This window comes from Perissodus microlepis, chromosome 17 (assembly GCF_051167445.1).
Source record: "Perissodus microlepis isolate ML-2025 ecotype Zambia chromosome 17, ASM5116744v1, whole genome shotgun sequence".
Lineage (NCBI taxonomy): Eukaryota > Metazoa > Chordata > Actinopteri > Cichliformes > Cichlidae > Perissodus > Perissodus microlepis.
In genome coordinates this window covers 23,150,662-23,178,445 of record NC_140477.1, presented here as the reverse complement: position 1 = coordinate 23,178,445, position 27,784 = coordinate 23,150,662, and the positions used below count along the sequence as shown (strand labels likewise).

The 27,784-nt window shown below is 43.6% G+C and overlaps 2 protein-coding genes across 10 annotated transcripts in view; both read right to left on the bottom strand.

The window, feature by feature from the left end:
- Window positions 1-4,851: 4,851 nt before the first annotated feature.
- Window positions 4,852-14,812, bottom strand: svopl (SVOP-like). 2 transcript variants are annotated; one of them, XM_084909685.1, is made up of 16 exons: window positions 13,650-14,812; window positions 11,656-11,809; window positions 10,999-11,090; window positions 10,809-10,907; window positions 10,439-10,510; window positions 10,226-10,350; window positions 10,059-10,122; window positions 8,925-9,050; window positions 8,340-8,468; window positions 7,911-7,984; window positions 7,189-7,385; window positions 6,922-7,033; window positions 6,731-6,812; window positions 6,562-6,651; window positions 6,370-6,483; window positions 4,852-6,280 (listed from the first exon to the last, which is right to left on the bottom strand). In XM_084909685.1, the coding sequence occupies exons 2-16, from the start codon at window positions 11,762-11,764 to the stop codon at window positions 6,269-6,271; spliced, it is 1,497 nt and encodes a 498-aa protein (XP_084765811.1). In that variant the 5' UTR covers window positions 11,765-11,809; window positions 13,650-14,812; the 3' UTR covers window positions 4,852-6,268. The 2 variants fall into 2 exon arrangements, with proteins under 2 accessions (XP_084765811.1, XP_084765812.1); XM_084909686.1 differs by having other exon boundaries at window positions 10,999-11,087.
- Window positions 14,813-14,907: 95 nt separating this feature from the next.
- The window catches only part of LOC146369641 (UPF0606 protein KIAA1549), a 28,165-nt gene continuing 15,288 nt past the window's right edge, over window positions 14,908-27,784 (bottom strand). The window contains exons 4-23 of one of the 8 annotated variants that reach the window (XR_014797321.1): window positions 27,617-27,699; window positions 26,562-26,861; window positions 26,303-26,489; window positions 26,154-26,213; window positions 25,893-26,044; window positions 25,618-25,795; window positions 25,343-25,527; window positions 24,985-25,190; window positions 24,654-24,781; window positions 24,518-24,532; window positions 23,366-23,574; window positions 23,044-23,279; window positions 21,952-22,123; window positions 21,529-21,714; window positions 21,289-21,341; window positions 21,080-21,207; window positions 20,918-20,983; window positions 20,754-20,790; window positions 20,269-20,423; window positions 20,067-20,182 (exon numbers count right to left, since the gene is read on the bottom strand). Coding sequence is in view for 7 of the 8 variants with exons in the window: in XM_084909678.1 (XP_084765804.1) it covers window positions 19,958-20,182; window positions 20,269-20,423; window positions 21,080-21,207; window positions 21,289-21,341; window positions 21,430-21,714; window positions 21,952-22,123; window positions 23,044-23,279; window positions 23,366-23,574; window positions 24,518-24,532; window positions 24,654-24,781; window positions 24,985-25,190; window positions 25,343-25,527; window positions 25,618-25,795; window positions 25,893-26,044; window positions 26,154-26,213; window positions 26,303-26,489; window positions 26,562-26,861; window positions 27,617-27,699 (2,957 nt within the window). In the remaining variant the exon portion in view is untranslated. Of the gene's footprint in view, window positions 20,183-20,268; window positions 20,791-20,889; window positions 21,208-21,288; window positions 21,342-21,429; window positions 21,715-21,951; window positions 22,124-23,043; window positions 23,280-23,365; window positions 23,575-24,517; window positions 24,533-24,653; window positions 24,782-24,984; window positions 25,191-25,342; window positions 25,528-25,617; window positions 25,796-25,892; window positions 26,045-26,153; window positions 26,214-26,302; window positions 26,490-26,561; window positions 26,862-27,616; window positions 27,700-27,784 lie in introns of those variants that run through there. The other 7 variants (XM_084909678.1, XM_084909681.1, XM_084909680.1 and 4 more) reach the window with 7 other exon arrangements.

Sequence of the window (27,784 nt, the reverse complement as noted above, 5' to 3'; positions counted from 1 at the left end):
TAAGCAAATAATTAAAGGACCCACAAGAGTCACCAAAAATAGTAGAACTCTAATTGATATGGTATTCACTAATAAAATAGATCGGATAACAAAAACATAACTTATTAACTGGTCTGTCTGATCATAATATGATTTTAACTGTTAGGAAATTGACTAAAAAACGATTGCAGTATTATAGTACAAACAGCCCTGACCATGTAAAGACATTTATTCCCAAGTCCGAAATTGTAAAGTTTGAACAGGAGCTTGCGAATCGCAACTGGGATCATCTTATAAAATCAGATGATTTGGAGTTGTGTTGCAATTCCATGACTAGCTCCTTGACTGAAGTAATATCTAAATATACCAAAAGTATCAAATTTAAACAAAGGAAGCAAAATCTACCATGGTTAAACAGTGAAATACATAAACTTATGAAAAGACGAGATTTGGCGTTAAAAACAGCCTTAACTACTAAAGGTAATACGGATTATATGATCTATAAAGGCCTAAGAAATAAAGTAGTCATGGAATTGCATAAAGCTAAGGCTTTATATTACACTCATATTATAGAAAAAGCTAAAGGTCATAATGTCTCCCCTTGGAAGCGTTTAAACGATTTAATTAACAGATCATCTAGCAGGAAGGAAATTGAGCAAGTCAATATAAATGGCACAATTATTATAGACAAGGGTTCCATGGCATATGAATTTAACAAATATTTTATACAATCTGTAGAAGAATTAATGCAAAATTTCAGCTCCCCAGTTGTAACTATTAAAAATAGCCCTATCGATTCATCAGACTCATTTTTTATTGAAGAGGTTAATGAAGCAGAGGTCACAGAGGTTATTAAGAAATTATCAGATTCTAGGGCAAAGGATATTTATGGCTTGGATACTTGTTTTATTAAAAAATATAGAGATTTCTTGACAAAACCATTAACACATCTTATAAATTTATCAATAAGAAATAGGACATTCCCAACTGACTGGAAAAGGGCTGTAGTTACTCCAGTCTTTAAAAGAGGCGAGCATGATTTGATATGTAATTATCGTCCAATTTCCATACTCCCTGTTCTTTCGAAGGTGCTTGAGAAGGTTGTGGCAGCACAGTTAATTGATTATTTAGAGACTAATAAACTGCTTCATCCAATGCAGTTTGGTTTTAGACCAAAATTTTCCACAGAAATGTCAAATTGCTATTTTGTTGAAAATATTAAGTGTAATCTGGATAATGGTAGTGTTGTGGGTGCAGTGTCTCTTGACCTAAAAAAGGCTTTTGACACTGTCAACCATGACATACTTTCTAAGTTGATAAAATTCGACTTTTCAAAGCAAGCAGTTGACTGGTTTGAGTCCTATCTCCACAAAAGAGAACAGTGTGTGAGGGTTGATAAAGAAAAGTCATCCATGTTGGAAAACAGAATTGGTATTCCCCAAGGATCTGTTCTTGGCCCATTGCTATTTAGTTTGTTTATAAATGATTTGCCTACCAGCTGCCCAAAAGCCAACTGCCAACTTTATGCAGATGATGCAGTTATACACGTACCAGCTAAGTCACCTGGTGAAGCAGCAGACACCTTAACGGTACATCTAAATGGTGTCCAAAAATGGCTGGAACAAAATCATCTTGTACTGAATTTTTAAAAAAACAGTTTCTATGTGTTTTTCGATTAGGAAACAAAATTCATCTGATGATTTTAAAATCAACCTAGGGAACGAAGAAATAAAGATTCACATCTTAAATTTGACAAGCATGTAAAGAAGATTTCTAAGACGGTCAAGGCTAATCTGAATTGTTTTAAGTTAATTTGGCACTATATACCTATTTCAGCAGCTCAGTTATTTATGCATTCTATGATATTTTCGCATTTTTCATATTGTATGACAGTTTGGACCCAAGCAGCACCATCTACAATTCAGCCTGTGGTATCCTTATATAATCAAACCTTAAAAATAATGGATAAAAAATCGGTTCGGTGGCATCATTGTCACATTTTACAGAAATATAACTTACTTAGTTTTAAGAGTTTTAATCATTGGTGTTATCTTAAATTAGTTTTTAAATGTATAAATAGGATGGCCCCAGAGTGTCTCAATAGATACATTCAGAGACAAGACAGTAATCGTGTTACTAGGAGTAAGGTGAACGGCAACTGCAAGATATTATATCACAGATCTACATTCGGTCAGTCAGCTTTTTCTATAAAGGCTTGCCATCTGTGGAACACACTTCCAACCGATATCAAACTGAGTACAGACATTAGAGCCTTTACATTGAAGGTTAAAGTGTGGTTAAAGGGAAACCAAAGTTGTAGTCATTTTATCTGATGATTTTAATTTTATTTTAAATTATTGTCTATCAATTGTAATTGTATTTATGATGTAATTTGGTTTTATGAAAATGTATGTTTTATTGTAATATGTATTTATTTAGATTGTAAGCCCAACAAGGGACAATTGTTGAAAATTAGCAGTAGCTATAAACCTATGTGCGGTACATCAGTCTCATGTCTTGCACTTGAACTATGTTTAACTGCACTGTCCCTTTTAAATAAATAAATAAATTCAAATTCAAACTTTGCCATCAAGAATTAATAATAAAAAAAATCCACATAAAACAAAACAATTGTACCCCGCCTCTCGCCCTATGACAGCTGGGATTGGCTCCAGCACCCCCCGCGACCCTGAAAAGGATAAGCGGTAGCGAATGGATGGGATGGAAAACAAAACAATACCTTAACCATGCCGGGGATCCCCAAGCAATAATTCCCCCCTTACCAAAGTCCGTGATCATACACTTAACTGCCACTGCCTTGAACCCCGCTCCCCCATACCCCGATAGTCCAGGCTAAACCCATAATTTAGTCTAGAGAGGAAAAAAACAAACAAAAAAAAAAAACAAACCCGCAATTGAATATACTGGATCTACAGTCTTATCTATAAAACATACATTCCAAACCAAACTTTGTTCTAGTTTAATGCTCATAATACAGTTTAACAAACAGAACATTGAGAATGGACACAGTACAATAGATCCACTAAGGGTATGAACTCACCGCTCCACCTTGTGTCCAATTCAGTTTAGAGAAGAGGTCCGAGTTAACCTCCAGAATTGTCCTTAATACGAAAATGAAGCGAGCACGTAATAATCATCATTTGTATCTCTCTCTAAACATAATCAAAACTCCATTAATAAGGTTTTATTAATGGAGTTTTGGAGCCACGAACTTTTCCAGTACTTCGGGGTCCAAGAAAAAACAAACAAACAAAGACAAACAAACAAGAAACAAAACAGGAGAATATTACTACCCAGAAAAATAAACAAAAGCGACAGATGAAGGGAAAAAAAACCCCAACAAAAAACGACAAAAACAAACAGGCAAACAAACCGGTTTTACACCATGGGGCGAATGAAAGTCATTGCTTTTTTATGGTCCTCGAAGCGACGGGATCCCAGACACCAGCGAGGGAGGATAAGAAGGACAGACGCAACAACATTGTCATCCCCTATGTAGCCGGTGTATCAGAAAAACTTAGGAGAGTTTTCTCCAAGCATGACATCCCGGTGCATTTCAGACCCAGCAACACGCTCAGACAAAAACTGGTTCACCCGAAAGACAAAACGTCAAAACACAGACTTAACAATGTGGTGTATGCTGTACAGTGCAGCGAGGAATGCCCAGACCTCTACATCGGAGAGACCAAACAGCCACTTCACAAGCGCATGGCACAACACAGAAGAGCCACCTCCACAGGACAAGACTCAGCAGTCCATCTGCATCTTAAGGATAAAGGACACTCTTTCGAGGATGCCAATGTTCACATTTTGGACAGAGAGGATAGGTGGTTTGAAAGAGGAGTGAAAGAAGCCATCTATGTCCACTGTGAGTGACCATCTTTGAACAGAGGCGGGGGTTTACGACACCAACTCTCTGCCATCTATAATCCAGTTTTGAGATCTCTTCCCAGACGCCTTAACGCCCACTCACATCCTGGGCCATCTGACCTCAGGAATTCGCATGATAAGGTGGGGCCAGGTTTCACAATGAATACACCCGAAACTCTGGCTGATTGGGACCCACACCCAGTTTCACACCTTGGCTCAGGCGATTAGAGGATTATCAGGGGGTCCTTTTGTCCCTCTGTGGGGGGATACTCCCACTAGGTTTATATCTGGGACTCTCCACCATTTGACCTTAGAACTGAAGAAGCTTCTCGGATGAGAGGTGAAACGTCTTCAAGTAACTTAAAGAAGTCCAGACGCTTTTCTTTGCAAGCTCCTTTGACTACGATGACCTGGATGACTGAGAACCTTCACAGACAGATCCCTGAGGAGCTTTCACAACAAGCACTGCTGGGTAAATCAAGGAGAAACCAATACGTTTGTTGTGCAGTAGCTTCTTGCACTCATTAAACTTATTCCGCTTCTCACTCAGCAACTTTGAGTAGTCCGGGAAGATCATTATACGGTGACCTTCGCATACGACGTCCCCCAGGCGACGGGCAGCCTCGGCTATTAGTTATTTTTAAAAAAGTACTGAGTCAAGAAGGCACGCCATCAAGGCACGTCTCCTCCCCCTCATCTTCATTCTGGCTCTTCTCTCCCGGATCAGTCTTCTCAGTTGCGCTGCTTCTTCTTCAGCCTTAAGGTACATAATGCCAGCAGCAACTGCGACAAGCACCCGATCCATTTTCCTTTTCTTATCTTTTTACTCAGCAGATGAACCACCGATACCACAAACTATTCCCGCAATTATTTCCTGCTGGTGGCTCTTTATATAGGCGCACATATTGCTATAGTACAGGTAAAGTAATTTATAAAATATTTTCATGTATTTTTTTCAATGAAAACACACACACAGTAACGTTTATATATAATTTTATTGTATCCAGCCCGGCCATGTTAGCCTGACCTGTGATGCACTCCCCTACAAAACATGAGAGCCAGGAGCCAGCCAGTAAGCACCCAACTGGCTAACGAGTATTAGCTTAGCATGCTAACCATAAGTACTAATTGTAAATAAAGTTACTATTAAGAGCTCCAAAAGAGCTCCACTATTAGAGCTGTAACTTTCAGGATACATGCTAGCAGTGCTTATAACAAAAACACATACGAACTATTACTACTGTGAGAACGTTTTCACTATTAAACATACAGAAACAACAATGCTGCTCACCTGCACCCGTCTCCATTTTGGGATCATTTTCCTTTGCTGTGGCGTGTACTGTGCAGCCACGAGGAACCTTAACAATGCAGTTGCGTTATTTGTCGACCAGGTGGCTCCAAGTTTAATATAGTTAGTTTAATATGGTAATCTTCATATGAATAATAATTGTGAATTTTCGAGAGTTATAGTAGTATTTGTCTTCATTCCCATTTACCTCAACCCAGCAAATTTACCATTAATATGGCTGTAGTCGCTTGAAGGGTCATGCTCACTTTGCGATCATCATCTTTTTTAAAATTTTTAATCTGAACAGCATTTATTTGGGCAACAAGCATGAACTGCCTACAGTTTACCACAAAAGATTTTTATTTATTTATTTTTATATCAATTAATTAATTTTCTCCAATCACAAATTTCCATAATGAGACATCGAAATCTGGCACATGCTCCAACTATTAACATGTTATAAAGCTTCTTTTTTGTTGACTCCGTTACAGCTGCACTTCAGAGGCTGCTCATATCACACCTGAGGTGAGCCTGTATCATTTGTCCTGAAGGTGGCGCCACAGGAAGATCATTTACACTGCACTCACAGGATGTTCTCATTAAATTCAGTTTTATATGATCAAAGTAAAACATGACATCTGTAGCATGAAGGAAAAACATCCACAGGTAGACTATCTCACACAAACACTTTGTTAAATAGTTGGAGTTTATTAATGAGCATACAGAATTACTGTTAGAGCCTACTGTTCTACTAAGATACTCCTGGATATGTTTATAAAATATACGGTAATTATTATTCTTTGCATACAAAGAGCCAGAAATAATGTTACATTGTTATACTGTTGAATCTTTTAAGCATAAAGTAACAGCTGATTCATGTGAAGTGCAGGAGGAGGTGAAAGATAATCCTACAAAAACCAGAGAAACAGGGCTCAGAACTGGCCTGACAACCTGAACAATGTAAGGTTTCCTTCACTGATGCTAACAAACATTCATTCCCTTTGAGCTGTTAATGAAGGCACAGCAACACCTGAGGTCAGTATCATATTTAAAGTCTTTACACATGTAACCAAAATGAAATAAAGACCAGCAGTTTGTTCGGAGACACCATCAGGAGTTTTGCTGAAAAAATCCAAACAAACAAACATGTCAGACCACGGCATTTAGACATAAGAAAAAAGAACAAAGCTCATACAAAATCACATTCTCACCAGCAGAGCTCGTCCTTTGGTTTCTATTGGCATCAGGAAGTTTCCTAGAGCGCAGAGCACACAGGCCACAGCGAACGGACAGAGAGCCAGAATCACCGACTGAGACATCAGCACCTGAAGTACACGCAGAGCAATGATAGACTGGACCAAAAACCTGAAAACTCTGATCATTAAGCAGGACAGCCAACGCACCTGAGCAATGAACGGAGCGATCATTCCTCCGATGCGACTGAACGACGTACAGAAACCCATCCCCAGAGAGCGCGCCACCGTGGGGTACACCTGAGAAACCAAAACACCTGTCACCTCAGACCCGGTCCTTAAAAAATGCACCGTTGAAGCCAGCAGACTGTGAACGTACCTCTGCTGTGTAGATGTAAACCACATTAAAGTTCATGGAGACCAGAGACCGCAGCAGAAACAGCAGCACCGTGAAGCCAAACCTGCACGACCAAAACAGACCAGATGACATCACAAACCTTGACCTGCTCTAATGAGATGACATCATACACCTGGACCCGGTCAGGGGGGTCCAGTCTGTGGGGCTCTTACATAGTGGAGCAAATGTTGAGTATCATAAAGAAAAAGGCTGCTAACAGCTGCAGCACGGTCAGAGTCATCTTGCGTCCAAACACGTTGAGCAGAGCGATGTTTGCTGGGACCACTGGGAGGATAGAAGAGAGGAGTCAGAGTAGACCTGATCCGGGAACAGCACAGCAGCAAACCTTCGCAGTACGTTTTAGGAATTATTCTGCAAGTGTGGCTGAAAAACTGATGAACTGAAAATTCTCTCAACGCATTTCGCTGACAATGACTCACATGCAACCTCTCCGAGGCAGCTGATAAGCAGAGTCTGGTAGTCACTGTAACCAAAGGGGATGCAGTAACACAGTCCGTCCTCATGGCGATGTTTGACCTGATGCTCTTTGTCAGCATCGATCACACACAACAGGTTCTTCTCCAACAGCTCCGAACTGCTCAGCACTGAGCCGTAGTATATAAACGATGCCACAAACCTGACAGTGAAACAAATGAAAGTTGGTCCTTAACAGGTCCAAGAAGGATTATACATACTGGGTATAACAACCACATTCAATGACTTCTACAAACCTCGGATGTCTCTATAGTTGGGGAAAAAAACTGCTGGGAGCATTTTAAGTTGTCTACGAAATGTTTCCAGAAATGCTTGAAACACTTCATAGACAACTTTTGTCTGTATAAACTTAGTACTTTAAATCTCCCTATTTGGCATCCAATCAGAAGACATAATACAGTATTCTCCTCTATGCCTATGATACCTTACTATGTTTTAATATAAAGCACGCATACTTTCTGATTTGGTTTCCTTAAAGAAGAAAACTGCTGGACAGTTTGAGTTTTTCATGACTATTCCTGTCTGTAAATGTAACCTGTGCAAACCTCCAGTTTGCTTTCACTGGATCTTTTGCTTTTATCTGATAATTTGCTCCTTTGATGCCCTTTTACTGTGACGGCTATGTAGCCTGCTTTTATTAAAACGCTAAAAAATAAAATACCATTACCATGAGTACCAGAGCAGTACAGATGTCCTCCTGAATGATGGGCTGAGCAGAATTCTCCAGCTGCCTCTTTCGCTCTGAAACATACAGGAACATTCACACCGAATATCCTATGACTGAATCCAGTGATACCCTCAGATTCAACTCAATTCAACAGTTTTATTTATACGGCGCCAAATCACAATGGCAATCCCCTCAAGTTGCTTTATATTATGAGCCACCATCAGGACATCCCTGTGAATTACACATACTGCCCTGTGTAGTATTTTTCCAGTAGACTGTTTTCACAAACTTTAAGATAAAACAATTTTGAAATACTTTTAATCATTTTGACAGCAAAATATTTTCAGGAGCTGAAAGATTCACTCAGCAAACGACTTTCAGGAAGATCAGTACACTTATTTCAAGTCTTACTCACTACACTTAACGCACCGTGACGGGCTCCACGAGTCGTCCTGGCGGAAGAGAAGCTCGGTTCATTTTAGCAATCCAGTGCAGCGTTTTCATGGCAGCCTCAGTCTTTCCTGCTGATACGTTGTAACGAGCCGACTCAGGAATAAACTGATTTGAATCAATACATACAGAAACAGCAGTCAGCCTGGGTTCACGAGCCTGAATACATCTACCAATCAGAAGCTCACATTAGCCTTGATGAGATTATTGTGGCAACTTAGTCTTCCCCAGCTTATGCTTTAAGTGGCACTTCATGTGATTTCTACTAGTTTAGTGACTCCGCTTCTCTTTTTTGTTCACCCCTCTCCTTTTGGCACTTTTAGTTTAACAACCAACAACCTAAAACCTGACAAACTACTTCAGAACCTCCAAATCATCCCTCACTTCTTTTAGTAACTGTGAATTATTACAGCAAGACTTAAACATCTTTGAAAACCTCTTTAGGAATCTTTCACTCTTCGTTTAATTTGCCACACTGAATGTTCATATGTGCATTCACTTCTAATCTAATGATCACAGCACTGCTGCACAGGTTAGGGTGGATAGGTGAGGGGCATATCTCACCTTAAAGAGGAAGATGAGGATGATACTCGGCGTGACAGAGATCCGTATCATCCACCTCCAGCCCAAAGTTGGAACCACCAGCATACCCAGAATGATGATAAGCATGGAGCCCAGCATCCAGAATATCTGACACACAAACAGGGAGCATGCTGGGAGATCTGAACTGATGACATCACACCATACAGGTAACTAAGCTGAGTTTGAGGATGCCTTTAAAAACCCCATGGGAGAAAAACAAACAAACAACGTGACGTGAGCTGAAGCTGTTACCCATGGAGCTGTGCTCTCTCCATGACGGGTATTAAGCATTAAAATGAGGCTGGCAACAGACCATTATCTGTGATTTATGATACATGTATGTGTTTTAGAGATGGACTCTGAGCTTTGCTGCTGTCGCCTTGTGATGTTTTGTATTTGCTGGACATCTAAGACTTTATCTTTCTCACATCTCTTTAAAAACAGAATATTATCTCCACAAGACTGTGATTAATAACTGTGTGTATACACTGACACGTGTTTCTTTGATTGTATTGCCTTAAAAAGATAATAGACCTACTCATGTTTTATGTTTTTATCTTTTATGCTGAGCATGTTGAGTTTTCCATGTAATAAAATCTGCGTCAAGCTGCTATTGCCCATGATTATTATGAAACACTGGATTTAACCCTGTGAGGTCCTCAGTAATGGGCACTAGAACCCTCTCAACTTCTGTGCTATCACAATATCTGATTTCCAAAACATGACCTTAGAGATGAGGATTAGAGCAGAGTAAGGAAGGAACTGCGAGCGAAATAACAGCTGGTGACAGGAAGTGGGTGAGCCCTCAGTAAAACTTTTATCAACTTCCAGGTAAGCAATAAAGGCAACGACCAACGGAGTCACAAATACTGTTGACTGATATACAGCGGTGGGTTACCCAGGCAACCTCAGCCTGTAATGTCTGATAGCGACCAACTGTCAGTGATAAAGTGATGCTGATGATCGCTTCCTGTGTGGACACTCATTAGGACCTCTGTGATGTTTCGCTCTGTGAGGTCTCCCAGATGGAGCAGTACTTTGTGGTCAACATGATTCTGACTTCCTCGTCTTTATTTTTGTGGAAACCAGTGAAACTCAAAGAAAGGATGAACTCACGGTGGCCAGAGGCAGCAGGGTGGCTCGATGCTTTGCTGGGATGAACTCGGTCTTCAGCACAAACCTGAACAGAGACGCTTTCAATTAGAGCAGCCACTGAAGCTTACCACCATCCAGCCAATCAGACTGCAGGATGTTCAGCGTAATGTTTGTGTGTGTGAGCTGACCCCTGCGACACTCCTGCGACGCCGCAGCCCACCATGGCACGCAGGAAGATGAACCAACCGTACGACGGTGCGAATGACGTGAGCAGCGAGAAGTACGCACTCCACACGAAGCCACCGAACACGACCTGGATCACACACACACACCAGCAGTCAACCAATCAGTGCACAGACTCCAGCGTGTCAGTTGTTGTCAGCGTGTCAGTTGTTTCTGACCTTCCAGCGTCCGTATCGGTCGGCGATGTATCCTCCCAACACTCCACAAACCATGAAGCCCAGAAAAACCATCTGAGGACACAGAGAGAAGTGTTGCAGCACTTTCATATAGTCATCACGTTAATGAGCTCACACGCCTCTGATCTCTGATGTAATGAAACAAGAAGCTGCTCTGCTGACTGTGAACGTGATCGATCAGTGAGACCTGTTCAGAGCTGCTGACCATATAAAGTCAAGCCATGCTAAAAAAAGCCCCACTGAGGTCAGGGTTACCCTCTGAGAGTTCAGAGGTTTCAGCCTAACTGGTTGACGCAAATTAATTGATTAATCAATAAATTATCAGCAGATCAGTCTGTGTGCTGTGACTCACAGTGGAGACGAGTGCCACCTGCCAGTCATCCAGACGCCACTCACATCGAATCTCCGGAGAAACCACAGCTAACAACATGATCTCCATCGCCTCCACGATCTGCGCACAAACACGAGCACAACACAGAGTGAGCACCCTGATTATTTTAAATACTCTGAGTATTTTGCTGCTGAGCATAAACATTACTCACGTTGGAGCTGCCCATGATGACAAACAGCAGAATGTGAAAACGCCCGAAGCCGATTTTCTCCACGGCATCCTCCACTGTAAACGTTTTATCTGCTGCAAGAATCAATCAATACATCAACTAACATCACCACCTTCCTCTTGCTCAGAATGGCTGTGACAGACACCTTTAATTTCATAATGAGGGAAATGAGGTGGTGAGAACTAGTTCTTCTGTGGTGGACTGATATGACCCTACAACAGTTGAGCTTTAACCTCCTTGCAGAGGACTTGAGTCCCAGCATGCTCCTGATCAGGACCGCCTGATCCTGGTTCTGTTGGAGGTTTCTTCCTGTTCAAAGGAAATTCTTTGAACAGGAATTCGAGTCTTTACCTTTCAGAATAAAGCATCGCACTTCTGCTGTTAAGTGCTTTAGGAATAAAACTGGACTGAAATAAAGTACAAAGAAGGTCTCTGTAGTGAAACTGACTGTTAAAACCTGCCCATGGCAGAAACCTACTGTGCTTCTCCTGATGTTTTTGCAGTTTTTGCAGACAGGTTCATTCACAATAACATCACAACCTTTTTAGGAAACGTTTCAAAGGGCCTCACAGGACCCTCCAATGTTTCCAAGGGCATCACATCATCTCCAGATGTTTGATTATCGATTATCAGACTCACCATTGTTGCTACTGTTGCTGTCCTGCTTGTCGTCGGCAGGTTTCTCCTGCAGTTCCACCTCCTGCAGATGGATGGAGCTCACCAGCTGAGTCTTCATAGAGTCACTCATCCTGAAATGAGACGTCTTCCTTTCAGCCGTCTGAGGTTCAACCGTCTGCAGATACATAAGCCAGAACATTTGTGAGCAGAGTTTCAGCTTCATGCAGCGCCGCTGATTTTAATCCGGTTATTAGTAAACTGAGTCTTCATTTCATCGTTTATATTAAAATCATATCTGTGGCAATGTTGCAGGCTTCTTCAAACACTCACTCACGCTTAATTCAGTTCAGTTCATTCAATTCAGTTTTATTTATACAGTGCAAAATCAAATACAGTGAAAGACAGGACAAAAAACATGCTGTGGAAGAGAGTCAGAGAGCTCTATTAACACATAGTGAGCGAGAAAGGTGACTGAAGAAGAAAAACTCAATGCATCATGGGAATCCACCAGCAGCCTACACCTATTGCAGTATAACTAAGGGAGGATTCAGGGTCACCTGATCCATCCCTAACTGTATGCTTTAGCAGAAAGGAAAGTTTGAAGCCTAATTTTGAAAGTAGAGATAGTGTCTGTCTCCTGAATCCAAACAGGAAGGTGGTTCCATAGAAGAGGGGCCTGAAAACTGAAGGCTCTGCCTCCCATTCTAGTTTTAAATACTCTAGGAACAACAAGTAAGCTTAATCCACAACTGTTTGGTTTTACCTTTCAGCGGGTCTACAGTCTACAGAGTAGAAAAACCGATGTTCATCCAATGACTTCAGGGTGGTGTTACAAACACCGCTGAGTCCTTCAAAAGTAAAAGTCCCAAAGTACTACTGATCACCTTTTCCATCAAACTGATCTATTGACTGATTAATCGCCTCCAGAAAAAGATGAGATTGAGCAGACTGATCAGTGAGCTGCTGCCAATCAGAGTTTCAAACGAGCAGTTGATTTATGGATTTGAATCCAGTTATTAGTAAACAAAAAGAATATATTATTGTCAGGCTTACTTTATTACATTCTCTGAAGCTTTTTTTTTAAAATCATTTTGCTCTCACAAACACAGATTGTGCTTTGTTCACAGGGGAGGTGTGTTAGTTTCTCTGTGAAGCTGAGGTGGAGGAAACTGAAGTAGGTGTTGTAACGAAGTGATTTCCAATGTTTCAATGTTTGTTTGTTTTTTTATGTGTAATGTCTTTACTTATATTGGTAAACAGACTGTAGAGAACATGATTTAGAGATGAATTATATATTAAGTTATGTTGTAAGTATGAACCTGTGTTATTGTACCTGCTTTATAACCAATCCAGTCCTTTTTGGCCACTTAAAATATCTTTATTGAACTACTTCGTTATATCTGCTGCCATCTTAACCAACTGTCTCTTGAAAAAACACACTTTTAATGTCAAAGAGACTTATTAGCTGGATAAAACAAGAGTGTTGTTGGTGGCTCAAGACAACCTGAGATCATTTGAGGGACATATTTGACATGTTTCATATATCATAGGCCAAAAAATCATTTACACCAATACAAGCAGTCTTTTTTTGGAAAATAACATGAAATTGCTGCAGATTTCAGGCAGACGATGAGTTTTTTGAACTACACGTAAGAAATCCTCAAACCTTAAAGAAACAAGCATACAAACTCTGGATGAGGAGATATTTTAACAGACATGTTAATCCTTCTTTAATGAACTGGACGGAATCGTTTTGAGCCCAGTCAAAGGTAAATGGTCCTGACGTGTTTACTTCACATGTGAAACAGGGAAGAGAAAATAAACGTTAAACCAGTAGAAATTTAAACGTAGTTTGGCTGAAAGATATTTCCGGTGATTCTCGGGAAGAACCGGCGCGATTAAAACTGAGTGCGGGATTTATTATGACTGCAGCCACTTCAGCTTCACCTCTCACACAGGAACCAACAGCGGAATCGAACCCTTAACGTTTTCTCTCAAATAAAACCAGCACTCACACAGATGTTGAGTTTCAACGCTGAGGCCGCCGGTGAGGTCTATTTTCATCCTGTAGCAGGTCACAGCCCGACAGGTAGGTCAACACCGTAGCTGTTCACCTGTCCAGGTGATTCAGGAAGTGCTGTCGTCACCAGAGAGCCAGCCCGGGGGGAGGGGTAGGGAGCTTTGTGTGCAGGGAGTGGTTCAGTTCCGCCCATCATCAGCTGAGTGAAGAAAAACAAAACAAGAGCCTCTCCACAACATTTAACGTCACAATGAGAGACAGGAAGTCAGCAAATGAAACAATACGGTCAAAAACAAGATCAATAATTTAATCTCTGAGCAGTTTGACCTAATAGATCTCAACCCATCACACATTCCTCTGGAATATTTTCACTTTATGAAAGTTAGAGCACAAATATTTAAACTTTAGTCCTGAAGCTCCCCCTGCTGGCACTGAGAGTAATTACAGACAGATCCCCGCAGTTCCTCTGAGGTCCAGCAGTGGCAGCAGTGAGTCAGTGCCCGTAAACTCCCATGTTAAAACTTTGCAGCAGAAATAAACATGCTTAAAACCTGATACACAATCTCATCGTGTCTTTATAGATAATTTCCTCCTTTATAACAACTCCAAGGGGGGAGGATGGTTCCTAAACTCACCTGTATAAATCAGGGGGCGTGGCCTCTTTGACTGGCAAGTGGATGATCACACAGGCTGGTGTAGTTGTTAGCTGTCTGCTAACTGGACCGCTGGGCTGTGTTTGTGCTGTTGGAGCCTTTTGGAGCATTTTTAATGGCGTCATGTGACTACTGTGAGGTTACTGTATTAACAGACCATCCAGGAAGGATGTGTGTGTGTGTGTGTGTGTGTGTGTGTGTGTGTGTGTGTGTGTGTGTGAGTGAGTGAGAGAAAGAGACGCTCCCGTACAGTCTGTGGATGCAGGCGATAGCTCGCTATCCCTGCTGACACCAGATTTAAAATGTAAATAATGTTAATGAGGATTTGTGTGCTTATGACTTTATTCTTAACAAATTGTTCCTAAACTTCAGATCTTTCTAGAAATGAGCTGTTTGTTTAGATTACAGTATTGCTATTAAACTTGGTGACTGTCCCATGAGTCAGTGTCATTGTGCCAGAAATGGGCCTCCATATGCAGAGCTGTGTGGTTTTGGAATGAGGCGTTGGCTGATTGGAGGGATCAGACAGATTAGATGCTGTGCAGCGCATCAGAGGAAAACTGAATCATCGAAGGATGAAGAAAAAGCCGTCAGCCTCTCTGAATCTGAACATGTCTCTTTAATGTTTTGAACACAGTCTGTCAGACTTGAAACACCACAGGGTGCAGCTCACACAGAGGCAGGGTAGAACAGATCCTATCAATGTGACCCGCACAGGTTAGCGGCACACTCATCTGGCCACTGTGGAACAGGTGAGGCTGCTGGCAGTGTTCCCAGCTCACTGACTCGACATTAAAAGAACTCCCCCAGGCTCTGTTTCCATGAAGCAGCATCACCAAGTTACCTGAACCACACCTGGGGCCTGCTCTCAACTGGTGTAAGTGTGTAAATCGGCAAGGCGGTGCGTGGAAACGGAGCCTGAAGAGGAACAACAGGAATGTGGTTCGACTCGGAGCAGCCGTACAGAAGTTCATTCATGACAAAACTACTGACAGAGGGGAGATCTGAAACCCTGGCGAAAGCAAAGCTCTCTGCAGGTCAAAGGTCAACACCTGAAAACAGTTTCAATTGCTGGTGCAGATACAGCTACTGATTTTGGCAGGGGAAAGCTTGTCCAAGCTCTTGTTTTAGCGGGCAGTTTGAGATAACAGGAAAAGCTGGAATAGCAGCTAAAACATAGAATCGGTTTAAAATTTTGAAACAAATAATTATCAGATCCTTTAAACTCTGTTCAAAAACAACAGAACAAAGTTGAAACTGAGAAGTTTTAAAAATGTGCCAATGCAGCAGCAGGTTTGTTTTAAAAGCTTCTGGAGGAGATCCACCGACAGCTGCAGTCTGCGCCAGATCTGTTTGTCAAATGATCTGTCTCAAAGATCTGTTTTCAAAGTTCTCCCCACTAAACCTAATGATCAGCTGACCACATGCTTCCTGTGCCGTGACTCCATCACCTCCACCTGCAGCTGCTGATCTGCTCTGCAGCAGTTTTTGCAGTTTTGTGGTGGCCCACCAGAGGGCTCCACTCACACCAAGGTCGGGAGGAGAGGTTCTGCTGGTTTTTGGCACAATGTGTTCAGTTGTTGTGTGGAGATGGTTAAAGTCGGAATGGAAAGTTACAGCTCCTGTGTCGTCTGTACAATACCTCCACAGTTTCATATTTTTTGTCCAGGACAGCAACTGGACCGGCTCGGCCTGCAGGGAGGGGAGCAACCGTGATCCCCGCAAACTTCAGCAGGTCTCAGAGTGCTGATCAGTAGTTTTGTCATGAAAAATCATCCTCTGAGCGTCTGCTCATCTGCTGGACTCTTACTGAGGATCACAGGTCTAGAAAACAGAGTCTCTGGAAAACAGAAACATTCAGGAGAAGTTTATGAAGAGTTTGCTGAGAAGTCAGACTTTTCTTTGCTATTCGGACACCTGCAGGATTATTTTCCATTTTTGGGGTGATCTGATCGTTTCAGACACCTTGAGTCGTTGAATTAGCACCATTTGATCCTGTAGGCATTGCTGAGTCCTACAGCGTGACTGACAGGTGCTAGGTCCAATCAGATCGTCTGTAGCAGGTAAAGAGTTCTGCGGTTGGTTTCTGGTTCATGACGAATGTGTTGTGTCTTTGAGTCTGTTCAGCAGAACAATCACAGATAAAATCTTTTCCGTATATAATAGGTTTCTATTCAACATCATATCCACTCCATCCATAAGCATCTTCATTCAGACTCAAAAATCTCCTAAAAAACAAAAACATGATGGTTCTCATGGTGTGTGACATGAATCACTCTTTGCTCACTCTTAACTGGATGTGGAACGATTCTTCACTTTTTTTTACATCTTTTGGCAGCATGCTAAACATTAACTGCAACACCACAAATAGCTAAAGCCTCAAACTTAGTTGAACATGCTGAAGAAGAGCAGAGAGCAGATGCAAACAAACCTTCACCATGAGTGACCGACCACCAACACACCACAGAGAGGACAGCCAATCAGCAAAGAGAGGAACCAGCCGCTCAGCTATGCAGCCAGGACATGAAACTAAAGGTTGAAACAATAGATGCAGAGACAATATCAGGAGGTCCACATGGGGAGACATTTCTCTGGATCTACAATCATGTCTGCAAAGCGGTCTTCTACAAACTTCCAGAAGGTTCTGCAGACTTCACTCACTTGACAAGGTGAATAATAAAAATATAAATATTCAATAGTATAAAAGGTCAGTAATGACAAACCTTATTTTTCTCCCCTGATGAAACGGTGTGAACCTTTCAGGGGAGTGTGAGGATTCAGCCACAGGCTGGAACAAAGAAAAGTTATTTATGCTCTTAATCGCCCGACAGAGCTGCAGGTTAAACATTAACACCTTTACCTGCAATGTCCTGGCATGAAGTCTGTAGTTCATGTCAGAACAATGAAGCTAACATAATGGGAAATTTCCTGGGCAGATCCCTCACCTAAACCACACAGTGAACTCAGAGTATCACTGAAGAGTACAGCTGAAATGAGCACTTCCTGACGTGTTCTACATGTGAGACAAAAGATCAGCCTGGAGTCCTGGAAATATAAACCTTATCACTATTTGCTTTTCCCTTCATCAGGATCATCAGGCAGCTCTGATGAGACATCTCTCAGTGAGTTTATGAAGCAGCTCTCCTCTGAGGAAGAACCACCTTGCGGCGGTGATGAACGACTAGTTCCCCTCTCTGACAAACACTTTTTACCCACTTGTCTACAGCGCTCTGCTCACAGACTGATGGATGCAACAAATCAGCGACAAAAAGCTTGATACCAAAGCAATGCATTAGCTGAATTTTTTTTCATTGCCACCGATACATGAACACGCGAGCGAGCGAGCGAGCGGCTACGCTAAGCAACGTTTCCACAGAGAAACAAATGTTAGCTCAAAATCTACAGCGAGCTTAAACACAAGAGGATTACAACCATAGAACAGTAGTTTGGTCTTTTTTTTGATCAAAATAAAGCATTTAAAGTATACTTTCATATATAAGCAATAAAAAATAAGTAACATCTCAATACTCCAGTAATAACTCTTACATTAATATTGTGCTCATTGGGATTCTATCTCTTTACATATATTTATTCATTCTTATAGATAGCTATAAATATTATTTTTCTTGTTTTGCATCCCCGTGCAGCAGGAACTGTGCGGCACCTCCAGCTGTCGACAGTGCAAAGACCTCATTGATATGGTTTATGAACAGACACCTGACCACCGTGGCTGATGGGAGTGTGGAAGGCAATTAGTGGTTAATGACAAGATGGTATGAGGCTGACAGTTAGCACCACAGAAGGTCCAGAGAATCAATCCACTTCAGAACTTTAGGAGGAATTGGTCCAGAGGGAAATATCCACTCAAAAGGTCAAGAATAACCATCTACTCCAATAGGATGAACCACCAGAAGGCCATTAAGGACAGCACTTCGCAGAGGTTCCAACGGATAGATTCCCTGGAGATCCATTCACTCTAGAACTCCAGGAACGATCACGAAGTTCTGAAAGACTAGACGGGAAGTTCTTCTCCAAAGGTTGGTTGCACTAACTTAAGAAGGTATTCATAATCTGATGTTCTAAGTCAGGCCTGAGAAGTATTGGTAGTTGCACCATTCAGCCTTAAGTCTTCTTGCAAATCTTGGCATGTTCTTCAAACCAGAAAATGAAATTGTTGAGAACTATACACTCTTTTAGCAGACTGATTTGAAACAAGATAAGCTACCTGACCTAGTACATTCATCAACACTGAGAAAACCCGAGCTCCCGGAGAAAACTTCACCAGCACAACAAAAACATACAACCACTGCATAGCAGGTCTGACCCAAGCTCAAAACCAGGACCCTCTGAGGCACGGAGCCACTGTGCATTTGTTTCTATGAGCAATAAATAAATTTTACAACAAGCAAGCTAGACAGACTGTTACAGATACAACGACGAGGAGTTGACTCTCTTGATCTGTTTGAACTGACTGGAGAGCCTTAAAGTTTGAGTTGGTTCATGACCGAGCATTTAGTGGTGCTGCACTTTATCACACTTGTGCTTCATGAGCATCAACAATTACATGACCATATCCTTGTTTTACCCAGGAGGTCTTCTGTCTATGCCCGGTCAATAAAATGACTTATTTAGGTCCTAATGCCATGCTTCTCATGTTCTATCACGTTAGACTGCTTGGCGATCAGTGTGTCCTTGAGATAACTAATGATGTTTCAATTTTCTTATTTGTAGTAATTTTTTTTAAAATTTACTTTCATCTAAATTAAAAAAGCTGTTTTTAGCTGCTCTCTTACCACAGGGGGTCACAACAGCTGTACGAGTTTGATGTGGTAGAGGTTTACAATGAAGGCCCTTCCTCAAGCAACTAGAATTAAACCAGTGACCTTTTATTTCCCAAGTAAATGTGTTAACCACTAAAACACCAAAAGTAAACAGTTAGCAAGAATGCTTGCTGTTACGCAACACCCATCTTTATGTGCATGTTCGAGTAAACGAGCTTGCTACCACCGGGCATAGTTAAGGCTGGCTGGTGCAGTCAACATAAAGTTCACTCTAGACTGGTCTCAAATACTGATCTTACAGTTAGAACTGGGTTTAATAAAAGCAGCTGCTCCAACTGTCCCCCAATATTAGGCTGGCCCAAACCCCTCAAAACCCTCAAGAACTCCAGGAGGCCAGAATGAACTCTCCAATGACTAAACTCCAGAAGACCAAGAGGCCAATCGGGTTGAAGACCATCAAGGACCATCTACTCCACAAGTTCAGGAATGAATTGCTGCTCCAGATGTCTAAAAAGTAACGACTGAATCAAGAGGTTCAGGAAGGATGATCATTAATGATGCTCTTTAGGAAGCACTTCAGTGGAAAATACAAGTCAAACTCATGTCTAATGAAACAGAGCTGAGAGTGACGGACAGACAGTTCAGGACCCTGTAAAGTACCGGAGGTCTCCAGGAGAGACGTCCAAGTTTTCATACATGGATTGTGGTCCAGACTTGTTTTGGGTTTACCGGCACAGACGTACACTAGCTCAACAGAGCCCAGAGTGTAAATTGGTTAGTTTCATGGTTTCCCTTAGACCTTTCAGGTTCTATGTGGTTTAAAACTTTCAAAACCAGCTGAGTCCTGATCCAAAGAGGTCCAAACCAGTTTACGGGTAGCTGGTCACTGCCGCCTGTTTCTGTGCGAGACGTCGCAGCTCCTCCCTGATGGCCTTTATAAGAGAGGCGGAGGTGTGGGCGGATGGTGATGCATCCTCAGGCGGATATTCTGGAGTAGGTGAGGTCAGGAGGAGAGGTGGAGCTGACGGGTCCCGCAATGAGGAGCTGGGCATCTGGAAAACAGAGGAAGAGGAGAACTCAGGAAAGGACATCACCTGTGAAAAGAAAGGAGAAAGGGTGAGACATTTCAGCTCCACCTGTGCACCACCAAGGTATTTTCTTTACTGATTTCACCACTCACGCTCTCTCTGCTGGCTCCTGGCCTGGAAAGGTCCTGGTCTGAATGCTGCTGATTCCAGCTAGAGCCAGTGGGGCCCGACATGCTGCGACCCACCCCAGGGTATGCACCAATCTGACTGGACAGACCCACCTGGGTCAGGTGATGGAGCTGTGCACCTGGAGGTCAGTGAAACCAGTCAGCAGATACAACATTAGTAAATCATCAGCCTGTGTGGAAACAAACTGAATACAGACAAAGTCATGTGAGGTTTGTTACCTTTGGCTTTATTGTCAGAGTCATGAGAAAAAAATGCCTCGTCCCACATTAACTAACCTAATCTACAGTCTCTGGGTATTCACACACAATATGATTCTTTTCAGAAATCTTGAGAGAATGATAATTCTTTCTTTCCTAAACTGTTAGAAATGCTGTATATTTGTTGTAGTGTATGGCATCACCAGAGGGCAGCCTCTACCGCACGACCAGTCAGCTGTATTATGCATTACCTCTGCACAGTTTGACTGTTTGAGACAAGTTCAGGATCTAAAACATGTCAGAAAGTGAAAATAAGAGGAGAATATTTTAGACTCAGATTTGATTCATTCATTTTACTTTAATCTGTATATTTCATGGCATAAAGTTACAGAACTGAATGTATTTATTGACTCACTGAGGCCATCCTCAGTGCTGTCACTGCCCAGCAGGGGGCCGGTCATGTTTATAGCTGCAGTGACTTCTATGAGCCCCCCATCAAGAAAAGTAGATACCTGCTGTCAGGTCATATAAACTGAAAGCACGGTGAGCTGTTATTTGTTGATGGCTGTGACTGTACCTGTGCTCCCTCCTACAGGTCGAGGTCTAGAGGAGGAGGGTGGGTCCTCATACTGCCCCCTGTTGGAGTAAATGGACTCCTGCAGCTGATCTCCAGTAGACACATACCCTCCTGAGCTCAGCCCCTGCCTGTAGAAACACACAGAGAATGAGCTCTGGTTCTGACCTAGTACTCAGACTGGACCAAGTCTTCTGTATTCTGAGACTAACCTCTGCAGGAGGCCCTGGACTGAGGTGGGGGACATCCCCAGCTCTGCATATCTCTGCAGGAAGAAGAGAAAGAAGAGAATTAAACCAGAGCACGAGTTCCTGACAGAAGTATCTGCTTCATCTGCAGGTCCACACACTCACTGCAGAGAAGGGGCTGTGAGGGGGAGCTGCTGGGTAAGAGCCCCACGGCTGGTTTGGGGGCCAGCTCTGAGGGGAGGGGCTGGGCAGGGCAGAGCTTACCCCGGCGCTGCCCTGCGAGGACGGCGACACCAGGGCGAAGGCGTCATCCAGAAGAGAGTGCATCTGCTGCCGGGCCTCTTCAATGGACGGCTGGGGGGGCATGTAGGGTGGCGGGGCCGGGGCAGGGTCAAAGACCTCGTCAGTGGGGGAGGGGCTGCCGTGGTCCGGGGGCAGGTCGGGGTCCGACTGTAGGAAATGAAGTAGAACATCAAGTCAGCGCTCTGCTGTCTTACAAAAAATGTCCACAGGGCTCAAAAAGACTTCCTGTGTCACTCAGAGTTCAGTAACAGTGTACAGCTCTGTCCATGTCATGCTGACGACACCATCAGTAACAGATCAGATCAGCCGTGTACCTCCAAACACTCAAACATTATGTGTGTCTGTGAATGCTTAGAACAGGCAACATATCCAGCTCACACCTACCTTGCTTATTTGATGGTTAAATTTTGTTTGCCTCACCATGTAGGCCACGTTGTTGAGTCCGGGGTATTTCCTGTAGGTGGCGCTCTGATCGGTGAGCAGCCGGTCTCTGTCTGTGTCAGGAAGACTTCCAGGTCCTGGCTGAGCCCGCCGACTCCTAGGAGAGCGCCTCCCTCTGGCAAAAAAACACAAGAGTTTACAGTCAGGCTGGAAACAGATGGGACAATAATGAGCTTAGCTTTGGTGCTAACAGGGATGCGGTTGGTATGTCTTAAATATGATTTCTCTAGAGTTTGAGGTCTCCTGCAGGGCCTCCTCCCAACTGGGCATGTCTGGAGGTCCTCAGGAGGCACTGATCAGACTGAGAAGGAGCACGGCTCGATTATGAGCTCCTCCTGTGTCAGGTTGAAACGGACATCTTCGAGCTAAGCTCTCTTTCTTAACCTAACAGCAGCAGTACGGTACAACTCCTGCATGGAGCACCAATCCACCAGTCCATCTCAAGCTCCACCTTCCCCTTTGTCCGTGAGCCCAAAGAGAAAAATCAGCTATTGTCCACACAGCCTCCAAGACCTACATCATTTGCAAAGAGCAGGGATAAAATGCTAAGATTCCCAAAATGCACACCTTCTTCACCCTGGCTACCCTTTGAGGTCATGTTCATGAATATTACCTACAGGATCAAAGACATGCACCAACCCTGAAGGACTGACAAGAGTATTGACTATGTGTCCTTCAGACCCTCTGAGGACATCAGTCCCATTCATCTGGATGTAGTGTTTTCAGTGAGAGAAACATTTCATCATCATCCACTTCTTCTGTCTTTGCTGCCTGCAGGTTCCCCCAACCTTATAAACTGTACAATCAATTAAATCAGTGCTGCAAGTTTTGGTCATTATGCAAATGTAATGCTACGTCCAGATGAACAGAATCAACTTTCTGGGATTTCCTTACCTGTGTGAGTGAGCATGCGTCAAGGAAGTCTGAGAACACGTTTGTCTTTGAGGGAACTGAGTCAGCTTTCGCTTTAGTCACACAGAAGCAGCTGTTCATGGAGAATGAAATATTCTTTTTTCACCTCAGGTAGGGTCTGACCTTTTCCTGGAGTCGGTGGGAGTTGGGGATGAGGCAGCATCGGCCTGCAGGATGCAGTCCATGTGGTCGTGGGCAGAGCTGTAGAGTCGCTGTGCCGCCTCACTCTGAACTGGACCATCTCCAAATGCGTCCATGATGTCATCCATGGAGGGAAACTCGCACTGGCCCCGCCTCTTAGCACGCTGTCGCAGTTTGTTCCGGTGATGCTCGATCTCTGACTTGTGCCGCAGCGCCACCTGCAGGAACAGAGACGGTTGACTACAGTTAATGATTATGACCTCATGGCAAGCTGTGACTGGATGTATTTTTGTTGTCAACTCACCTCTGTGTTGACCTTTTCAGTGAGGGAGGAGCTTGGCTGTGATGGGGCGTGTGGCTGGGGTGGGCTCGGACGTGGCTGCATGGCGATGAGCTGCACCTTGTTGGCCTGACGACGGGTGCCGTCAGACGACCCGCGGGACAGGCGGTCCACATGGTCAAAGATGGAGGACGAGGACAGCAGTTCGTCCGGGCCGCTGCCTGATGGAGCACCTGTGGAAGGAGAGGTCAGAGGACAGAAAAAAGTGAAAGGAGACTTAAAGACCAACAGAGAAGTGAAAGCTCAGACTCCCAGGATGCATTTCACCAGTGACCATCTACTGAAAGCTTGCAGAGCGAGTAGGTCAGTCCCATAGACTTCCATGTTAAAGCTTTACAGCAGAAATAAATGTGTTTATGTGTGCAGAGCTGCAGTAACTGCAGAAGGATAAAAAGTGACAAGCAACCAACAAGGAGATGAAGATGGCGATGATAAGGATAATGATGAAAAAGTGGGAGAAAAAAACTTTTTCCCAGAACAAGCAGCAGAAGAAACAAAGAGAGAATGAGGCAAATCCCTCAGACAGACCAAGACCCCCAGCACAGAGGTCAGAGGTCACATGCAGAGGACATCCAGGAGGCTGACAGAGTGGCAGCGATGCTTCAGCCACAACTGCGGTCAGATCTTCAGCATTACTCAGGGTTGTGTTTGTTACTGTCAGAGAAATTATTTTACCAGAAATAACCTTCAAACTATAGAGAAGTCTGAATATAAACATTTAGACAACAAGCATGTATATTCCAAGTGTACAAGAATAAGAAAAAAGAGAAGTTAATAAAGTAAGAGTGGAAAGTAAAATTCGCTCCATCATTTAGTGATGATCAGTATTCAGATTTAGCTTACTGCTGATGACTCGCCTCATAAACCAGGACCTGTTCTTCCCTTTATGAGTTAAGGTATTGTTGTCGCTGGTACTGTGATTACTGGAGACGGATCGATTTGACACAGTCACAGATTAATTATTATTATTGTTTATTCTGTGAATTTAAAGGTTGAGCTCTTGGAGACATAATTAGCTCTGTCTCTGCAGCATCGCAATGCTTCACGTGTTGATAGGAAATGTGGATTGGAGATCAGTGTGTGAGAAGGTGGTAATGTGTTGGCATGTTAACGTACCCATTTTGCTCCTCCCTTCAAGTAGGCAGTGCATTAAACAGAAAAGACAAAGTTTGAACAGAGCAGAGCCTCCATCCTTTGTTTACAGCCTATTCATTACAAATACTAAAGCTGATTATGGCACTGTGGCTCTCACCATTTTTGGGTGTCTTCCTGTGCTGTTTCCCCTCACTGGGTGTGGCCACAGGTCGGGTGCTTTCTTCTGCTGACTCCCTGCCGCTCGATTGGTCGCTTCCTAACGAGTCGCCGTCTGATGGGCTGAGCCTGACAATGGACACAACAGGTGAGTCATAAAAGTTTCACTGTCTAGTCCCTGCTGGATTAAGTAAAATTTTGAGATACTTCAGTAAAAATGTTCGATGTCGACGATTTCTCTGAATGAAAAATAATCGTGTCAGCGAGCCAGTGAAGTTTATATTCTATATTTTTTAACAAGTTTGTTTAATAAGTCACAACATATTTCTAACCTCCCCCTGCGGCGGCTCGGCCGCGACACCTTGGTGGATGATCCTTTGGATTTGGGGGTGTTGAGGTCTCCGCCATCGGAGGGCGTGGCTTCCTTTACTGGTGCAGGAAGTGGACCGGACTCCTGGATCACCATGATGTCATCCTTACTGTGCTGACCCAGGTGAAGCTTTGCAAAGTCGAAGCCTTTAACGCTGGGAGCCTGAAGCTGACAGAGGATATGGATCAGGGGTCAGTAAGGTAACAAAAACATCATGTTGGTGGCTAAAATCCTAAGATTGCAAACACAGAGGACAGAAAAACACCAGGTGTCATCGCCTGTTAATTTTAAAGTGCAAGTCCTTTTTGTTGACCTCTGACCTTTTGCCTCTGCTGGATGGTGTTAATGGCGTCCGGCTGGAACTCAAGCTTCTCGGAACCGCAGAGCTTCCAGTACAGGATGATGATGATGAAGACGGCCAGTACGACCGGGACAACAACACCGACAATCAGCCAGATGCTGCTGCTCTGAGTCTCAGCTGGAGGGACAGAGATCGTCTCCACAGCTGAAACAGAATGAAAAAGAAAAACTTTATCAATATGACACTTTCTGAACCAATCAGAAGCAGTTTGGACACACTCAGCATTGGACTCACGTTGGGCCAGCGGTCTCTGCACACGGTGTCCAAGGACAATGGCGGCCCTTTGAAGGTCCACACGGTTCAGAGTGGCGGCGGTCACCTCAGCAGGGACCCTCTCTCCACCGGGACCCTCCACAAAGTAAAAGACCTCCAGAGGGCGCTCTGCCCCTGACAGCCTGGAGACCCGCACCACCTGAGACACAACCGGTTCAGTGCACATTCACATTGTACAGGTACACACACCTCTCTCTGGTGGCATTACATCAGCCATCATTGCCTTGTGTGTGTACCTGTAGACTGTTGTTGCCCACTGCTGTGGCTCTCTTCCAGCGCCTCCTACTGGTTTCCTGCAGTCCCTCCTCCAACAGCAGAGCCAGACGTCTCTCCAGACGAGCCTTAAAGCTTCTCTCGGCCACCAGCTGCTCCTGAACTCCCAGCAGGACTGATACCACACAAAGGGGAGTTTGTCAGAGCGAAGCTAACACATACCATCATCCACACAGTACAAAAACATCATACCAAAATGTAAAAAAAGAGAGTGGGTTTCTTACCTGTACGGACCCAGGTGGAGCGCAGGTGGTGTGAAGTGTTGAGCTCAGGGTAGTGAAAGGCTGTTAACAGAAGTTTGATAAAAACGCTTTACATATTGTCGGTTTAATGTTTACTGTGACGCGTGATGGGTTTGTGTATCGTTTCGTACGTTCAGCGATCTGCAGCGCAGGAAATCCCACGTAGAAGCTGAACTCCACCAGGCTGAGCTTCCTCAGGTGTTCACTGACCTCTGACCCCGGCAGGTAGCCCCGGCCATCCCGCACCGCAAACGTGATGTCGACGGGAACCTTCTGCTCCACCGCTGGCCGGGCCACGCTTATGGTGATGTTCAGCAACTGTGTGAAGAAGTAAAAGAAATTAGAAAAGCGAACGGCTTTAAATAGTGACCACACACGAGGCAGACTCACCTGTACGGTGGCGTTCCCGCCCTCATGTAATCTCTTCCGTGTCTCTGCGTACGCCATGGTGAGCCCTCTCTCCACCCGTTCACTGAAGTTGCAGACTCGGATGTCAACATGAGTGGGAACAAACTGCAGCACAGAGTTGATCTGATACCTGAGGTCAGGTATGGTGTACAGTGGTGAAACTGTGGGAATGGGGCCGAAGCGTGGCGGCGGTCGGCGGAGGGCATTGATGACGGACATGGCAGTGAAGATCAGCGGTCCCGACACAACGCGAAAGGCAAAACTGGATGGAGTTCTTAGGAACTGAAAAGGAAACAACCAGGGGAGAGTGGAAAGTTATTAACAATTTTTAAGTTTAGCTTAATATCTAATAAGGATTCAGTAAATGAATAAATGAAAGAGAAGGCATTAAAAAAATAAAGAAAAGTATGCATCAGATGGCATATTTTCATGGATTAAATGGTTTTTATTGATTTTTGTGTAATTTAAAAGCTTGGACCTTCTCCTGCTGCCTCTAACAGTTTGTGGACTGATTTCTATGTGAAAGACTAAGATCTAAAGGATGTCAGGTTTATACTCCGAGTGTCTCGATGCCTCTGCTCCCAGTAAACAACAAGCTAACATTAGCTTAGAAACAGAGTTCACTATTACAAAGTTAATAAATGACTGGCTCCCAGCACAACGCAAACTCCACATAAGCATGAACCAGAACATCAGTGACACAGTAACACACAGAGATCAGTCTCTGGTCATTGGTTGGTTGCTTTGGACAAACTAATGAGGAAGAAAATCCAGTGAGAAAGACAAATATTAGCCGATCATTGTCTGTGTGTTTGACTAAATTCTGACCAGTACTGCAGATAGAGTAGTGATTCTTGTGACTGCAGCCGAATGAGCTAAAAACAAACACTTCAGAGCGAGAACGTTAGAGGGCGGGCTGGGATTAGCCTGTTTCATGTGAAGTCTGTGAAGCAGGAGCTTGACTGTGAGGGGAAACCACAGTCAGCATCAGCAGGACGGAATCATGCAGATCTGAGAAGCAGCGATTCTGTTTGTACCTGCAGCTCCACTGAGCGGTTGAAGTCTTTTTTCAGAAGATCTCGGACCTGACTGAAACCAGCAGACGAGCCTTTGGAGCTGACTGCAGGGCACACAAACATGGAAGACATCAGTGATTAGACAGAAAATGTGCAGCACCTGGAGGTATGGTCACATGACCTTCTAAG

What these genes read in the sequence shown, in the direction of transcription:
- svopl (XM_084909685.1), bottom strand. Translation starts at nt 11,764, where the DNA reads ATGAGTGACTCTATGAAGACTCAGCTGGTGAGCTCCATCCATCTGCAG. An exon ending in TCATCATGGGCAGCTCCAAC is followed by an intron (nt 10,908 to 10,998) that starts GTGAGTAATGTT and finishes GTTTGTGCGCAG; the next exon opens with ATCGTGGAGGCGATGGAGAT. An exon ending in CTCAACATTTGCTCCACTAT is followed by an intron (nt 6,813 to 6,921) that starts GTAAGAGCCCCA and finishes TTGGTCGTGCAG; the next exon opens with GTTTGGCTTCACGGTGCTGC.